The following is a 6,515-nucleotide window of genomic DNA, read 5'->3' as shown; positions in this document are numbered from 1 at the left end:
TTATTAGAGCAGAATCATTCTTTTTAATTTACTGTTATTTTAATATAAATATTTTTATTCTTGCTTAGTATCACTTGACTTAGCTAAGTTATTGAATATTTTATTTTATTTAACAAACATATAAATAAATTTAATGTCTAAATTAAATTTTAGGAAAATTCTTATTATTTTTTATTTATTATCTTCTTATGGTAAATTATTGAAGATTTTAATTTATGTATGCAATTTTTTTATGCATTGATATATATATATATATATATATATAAACTTTTTTATACTTTTATTTATAAGGATGAACAATCAAGTAAAAAAAAATTAGACTTTATTTACAGAGATTAACATTATAGGAATAACTTTTTTTTGGCAAATAATTAAGTAATTAAGAAAATTTATATTTTATTCATGGGATTCAACAATCAAGTAAAAAAATTTACATTTTATTCTTGGAGATAAACATCATAGAAATAAAAAAAATTTGATAAATAATTAAATAAGAAAAAAATTATACTTTATTCACGGAAATAAACAATCAAGTAAGAATTTTAAACTTTATTTACAAGGATGAATTATAGATAACTTTTTTTTCAAGTAAAAAACCAATAAGTGGTAGCAGGTTGTATCTCTTAATCAAGTAGTCCAAATTTTGAATATTCATTGACCTTTGGATATGAAATAAACGATGTTGAGAGAGAAATATTCTCTTTATGTGTGTTAGACAAAAATTTGTCATTATTTTCTACAAGATCAACTTCATACTATCACCAAGATTACCAAAATAAAAAAAAAAGTTAAAAAATTTATATTTTATTCACTAGGATGAAAGATTAAGTAAGAAAATTTACATTTTATACTTTATTCATAGATAAAAATAACTTTTTTATTTTACAAATAATCAAATAAAAATTTATATTTTATTCACGGAGATGGATTAACAATCTACCTAAAACTATGTAACATCTAAATTATCACAAGTTAATTTTTTTAATTCATTATGATTATTATAATATTAATTTAATATAATATATTATTTCTTAATTATTATCTTATCTTTTATATATATATATATATATATATATATATATTTAATTAACTCTAAAAACTCTCTGAATCATACGGTTTAAAAGATAACCCCTCAAATTTACATCTCTTTAACCATCTTTCTTTTTTTAATTAAAAACTAAAAAATAATTAAAAATTTTGATAGTTAAGACTTAAGACACGAAGTGTAAGTGTGTTTCCAACTAGCACTAGTATATATTATACATCATTCTACTAGCTTAAGGAGATAGGAACACCTGTAAGTTCTCAAACACACGTGTCGTCTAATGTGCCCACAATTCTGCCACTGTAATCTCCACCGTAACCGTTTTTATTTGTTCCAAGAACACGCCTCTTCCATTAAGTTCTAATTGTCTTTCCTCGTGATCATATCACTGATAACAACAAATTTATAGCTCCAATTACCATTGGAAAGAAATACAAAGACAAGAAAATTTAAACACTCATGGGTTCTGAAACTTTTCTCGAAGTGATATTGGCAATCCTGCTACCTCCTGTTGGTGTTTTCCTCCGTTATGGCTGTGGCGTATTTACTCTCTCCTTGTTCTTCTTGTTTTCAATTTGTTCTAATCTTTATTTTTCTATTTTTTTTTCATATTTGGGGTTTGGTGTTGATTAATTCAATTGTTGTTGGTGTGATTAATTCTATTTTTTTAAACAATGCAGGTGGAGCTCTGGATAGATCTGGTGCTGACCATACTGGGATACATACCTGGGATTATATATGCAATTTATGTATTGATTGGATGACTCTCATGTACCATAATGTGTATATTTCTGTGTTATTTATAATATGTGCATTTGTTTTTATTTATAGCATCTGTTTCTACCTTTTCATTTTCAATTTCCTTTATATATCGCATCGCACAGATTAAAAGGCTTGGGGTGCCATTTTAAAGTATGAATCTAAATTCAACGTGGTTCAGATCGAAATAAGTGTATGCATGTTATTTTGTTTTTACTTTTAATTTTATTATCATCTGAAGTTGTTCTAGTTTGATGATCAAATGGAAAAGTTTTATTTGTTTAGGGACGAGAAATCTCACATCCCACTTTGCTTTTGCTATATAAAATGAATAGTTTTCTTTGATTTTCCAACTTGCAAAGTTGTTTGAGTAACTTATCGTAATTATGTTAGATTTCTATATAAATGAATAGATTTCTATATTTGGATGGGCTGAATTGTCACTTTGATTTCCATTAAGTGTATTTTACTGTCGCTTACATGTTATGTTATTTGCTTGATACAGATGTGGTGGTATCTGACAATGGACATTAACAATCTAATTAAGGACTAAAATGATAGTAATTGGATTATTACTTATTCACGTGTATAGTATCAGTATCCGAATTGCCAAATGCCATTAATGTCTGCGTCACTAACTGTCGCGTACACAAATAATGTGTCACACCTGTTCGAGCGTTAACTTTGACAAAAATAATTTAAGAACAAAACTAAAATGACAAATAAATTATACTTTCAAAAATCTAAATAATATTTTGATACTTTGAGCTATCTAAATGATAGTGATTACCCAAAAGTTTTTCCTTATATTTGATACTAATTTCTCAGTTAGTTCTCGTAATCAAGTTATTTTATGAAAAATATTTTTTTCATAGTTATTTTTGTCACCTAATATTATAACATCATGGGAGAATTTATGCCATGTTAGTAGCTAGGAGAAGAAATATGGTGGGTGGAAATAAGTGAGAAATAAAATAGAAATAAAAAGTCTTTGATTAAAGAGAAACAAAGAAAAAATAGGGAGAAAGTATAATATAATGGGAGAATTTATGTCAAAGTGTCGCAACTTATCCTTTAGCGGGAAGATGATGCGAGATTCACGAGTGCATCTTCTGAGGGAGGAAAATGCGTGGAGTTGTCATCAACGTTTATTTGTGGAAAATGTTAGAAAAATCGATACGTGTGTTTACAAACTTTAAAAAAGTTTGGGAGTTGTTTTTACACGTGGGGAAGGTATTAGTATTCCACGAGTTCGTCACAAGGAACGGCAACCTTAAATGTGCAATATTATGACTTTAAATTATTTTTATTTTTTCCTTTTTATGTTTTTATCTCTTGGGATCGACAAAAGTGGGGCTTTTGCTCCTACGTATCCTCAATTGCAATGAGGAACTCAGACCTATGTAGTTATTTGAAAAGCAGTAAAGTTGTGCGGAGTGTTGATTTTTATACTTTTGAACGACCTATTTTAACTGATAAAAGTAAAGAGGACCGTTTAAGGCGTTGGATCTCGAACAGTTTTAAATGACCTTTTTGCGGACAAAGTTGGATTTGTGAGTTGATTTTAGCTTTAGTTTCACTTAGTTATCTCTCCACTCATTTAAAAGAGAACTTTCAAAGTAAAATGTCCGGTTGAAACTTACTTATTTTTTTATTAACCGAGGTTACAACTTGAACGATCGGTTAAATTTTATTTTAACGATGATTAAACAAGATTACAAGATAAGCGATCGGTCAAAGCACGTTAAAAACAAAAAAAGAATACCGAAAGTAAGCGAGATGAAGATGAAATCCTACAAAGCAAGAATGGACCCCTAAGGGTGCATAGAATGAATTTAAAGCTTTGAAATCAAAAACTAACCAATCGAAGATCAACGAACGATGAAGAATGGCGAAGAACGGTGAAGAATGTTAGCAAAATTGATCACGGAAGCGTCTTGGGTTGAATTTTTTCCTTCTTTCTTCTTTTTCTCACTAATTTTAAGTGAATTCTGAGTGCCAAAGATGTTGAACCTTTTTCCCTCAACCCCTCACGCCATTTTATAGCAAAAATGAGGGAGGTGGTTATTGCCCAGGTGAGCTTGGTAGCTTCCACCTGAAGTAACCTCCCTCCAGAATATTCCAGATGGGCCCAGGGCTAGGTACACCCCCCCTAAATTGATCAGTTCACCCCCTATTTTGTGTTTTTGGCTGATTTCCTTTCGAAACGTCGCGAAACTTTACGGATTATGCAGCGATGAGTGTTAAGCATCTCAATTTGGTCAGCAAAGGTCTGCATGTTGACAAACAATTATCCTCGGACGAAATTAGGGTATGACAATTGTCTCTCTTTACTTATCTTTTATTGGAGATAAAAAGGAAAGTAAAGATAAGACACTAATTTGGTTCAAGCTGAAACTCCACCCGACCGACCAATAGCTCAATCAGCGAAACCTGTCAAAAGAAGAAGCATAAAAGTCATCAGGTGCATCAGCAAAAGCCTTGGTGCCTTGAAAGTGACAAAATAGATAACCGTGACGGTCTCTACATGCTATCAGAGTCGCTTGTCTCAGGATAATAGGGGAAACTTCAGTAGCCTTGATCGATAGACGTTGAGTCTTTCGACGAGGGAAACAGACGACTATGTTTGTCTCCGCATGCTATCGGACTCGCTTGTCTCTGGATAGCAAAGGGTACTACAACAGTCTCAAAAAACAATTAGAAATGGACGACCATCATTGTCCCCGCACACCATCGAACTTGTTTGTCTCTAGATGGGAAAGTGGACTTTGATAGTCTCGGGACAATGAAAGCGAGAAACCACCACGGTCTTCGCATGCCATCGGACTTGGTTGCCTCTGGATAGCAAAAGGGTGAATTATAACGAGCGGTCGAAAGTCATTGAGTCTTCGACCAAAGGGGGGTAGATGATCACATTCATCTTTGCGGGCTATCGGACTTGATTGTCTCTGGATAGCAAAAAAGGAGACTAAAGTAGTCTCGATCGATAGACGTTGAGTCTTCGACGAAAAGAGCAGATGACCACGTCGGTCTCTACGTGTCATCGGACTTGATTGTCTCTGGATGACGAAAAGGAGATAGTAAAGTAGTCTCGGTCGATAGACATTGAGTCTTCGACAAAGGGTGCAGACGACCACATTGGTCTCCGCGTGTCATCGGACATGATTATCTCTGGATGACGAAAATGAGAGACTAAAGTAGTCTTAGTCGATAGACATTGAGTCTTCAACGAAAAGAGCAGATGACCATGTCGGTCTCTGTGTGTCATCGGACTTGATTGTCTCTGGATGACGAAGAGGAGAGACTAAAGCAGTCTTGATCGATAGACATTGAGTCTTTGACAAAGGGTGCAGACGACCATATTGGTCTTCACGTGTCATCGGACTTTATTGTCTCTGGATGACGAAAAGGAGAGACTAAAGTAGTCTCGATGTCCCTTCACTAAAATGTGAACATGCTTTAGCAAAGAAACAAAACCTCCAACTGATCAGATCCACATACATTTTGAAGAAAAACAATGTGTCCATTAGGAAAGGAAAGCATGTTGATAGAATTTTCTGATAACCGTAAATGAAATTTAGGATATTAGCATTTCGTTTCTAAACAACCATTTAGAAGAAACACTGTGTCCAACTAAAATAGAAGAAAATCACTCAAAGTGTATAAATCTCACACGGGCAAGTGTTTCATCCTAATTCCAAACCATGGATATGTCATGACGTGACTTTGCTAATCATTTCCTATCAAATCAAAGACAACATGCACAATCATGGATCAATAAGACTTTTTTGGGAAACTATTTTTGATGGGAAACTTGGCTTTGGGTATTTTGACCTTTTCCTTTTCTGTTTTTGTTTCGCGTGGGGTGAAAGAGTCACTGGCGCAAAAGATTTTGGTTGGTAATCAAGAAGAGGACCGCTTCATGTGTCGCAAGCCATGGTTTCCTTTCTTTTATTTCTTGCTTGTGACAATCCTGTACGTTATTCAGAAATTGTCTGGTCTGAAGACCTTTCTGTATATTTTCTTTTGTTTTCTTCCAATCTTTGATCGGGAATTTCTTTTTTTCTTTTGCTTTCTTCCGATCTTTGACTGGGAACTTTCTTTTTCTTTTGCTTTCAAAGCACGATTGCAGCTTAACAGCAAATGGATCTTCTTTCTTAGGAGATCCTTCTGTTCCTTCTTCCAAGGGTAAGGGTAAAAATTCCTATCCTAGGTCAAGGTTTATGGCCAATGAGTTGAGGTTTTGGCTCAAAAGGCTTGTAGAAGGCCGGACATGATGTATGTCAGGGATATTTGTTCGGCGAGCGATTCAGGGATAAGGGAATTCCTTATGTAAGCTCCATTGGAGCTTGTAGGCCTAGGATCTTCTTCATCAATGGATTCCTTTGCTTCTTGGAAGATAAATGGCAGCGGAATGAATAAAGGAAGAGAGAGAGGAGACGCCACTTCAAGGAGAAGATGAGTCTAGAAGAAGCTCACCACCATAGGAGGCCATGGATAAGAGCTTGGAGGAAGAAGGAGATGAATAAAGGGAGAGGAAGAGAAGAGCACGAAATTTTGTGCTCTAAATGAGCTTTGAAATCTGAAGTTTAATATTCAAATGATCAAAGTTCAAAAAAATGCACACACATGACCTCTATTTATAGCCTAAGTGTCACACAAATTTGGAGGGAAATTTGAATTTCAATTCAAATTTCACTTGAATTTGAAA

General features: G+C 33.6%; 1 protein-coding gene across 1 annotated transcript; it reads left to right on the top strand.

The window, feature by feature from the left end:
• Positions 1-1,368: 1,368 nt before the first annotated feature.
• On the top strand, positions 1,369-1,873 carry LOC100815133 (salt stress-induced hydrophobic peptide ESI3). Its single transcript, XM_003550045.5, has 2 exons — positions 1,369-1,585; positions 1,726-1,873. The coding sequence occupies exons 1-2, from the start codon at positions 1,505-1,507 to the stop codon at positions 1,807-1,809; spliced, it is 165 nt and encodes a 54-aa protein (XP_003550093.1). The 5' UTR covers positions 1,369-1,504; the 3' UTR covers positions 1,810-1,873.
• Positions 1,874-6,515: the final 4,642 nt, after the last annotated feature.

The sequence above is a fragment of the Glycine max genome, chromosome 17 (genome assembly GCF_000004515.6).
Source record: "Glycine max cultivar Williams 82 chromosome 17, Glycine_max_v4.0, whole genome shotgun sequence".
Taxonomy (NCBI): Eukaryota; Viridiplantae; Streptophyta; class Magnoliopsida; order Fabales; family Fabaceae; genus Glycine; species Glycine max.
This window is presented reverse-complemented; position numbering and strand designations above follow the sequence as displayed.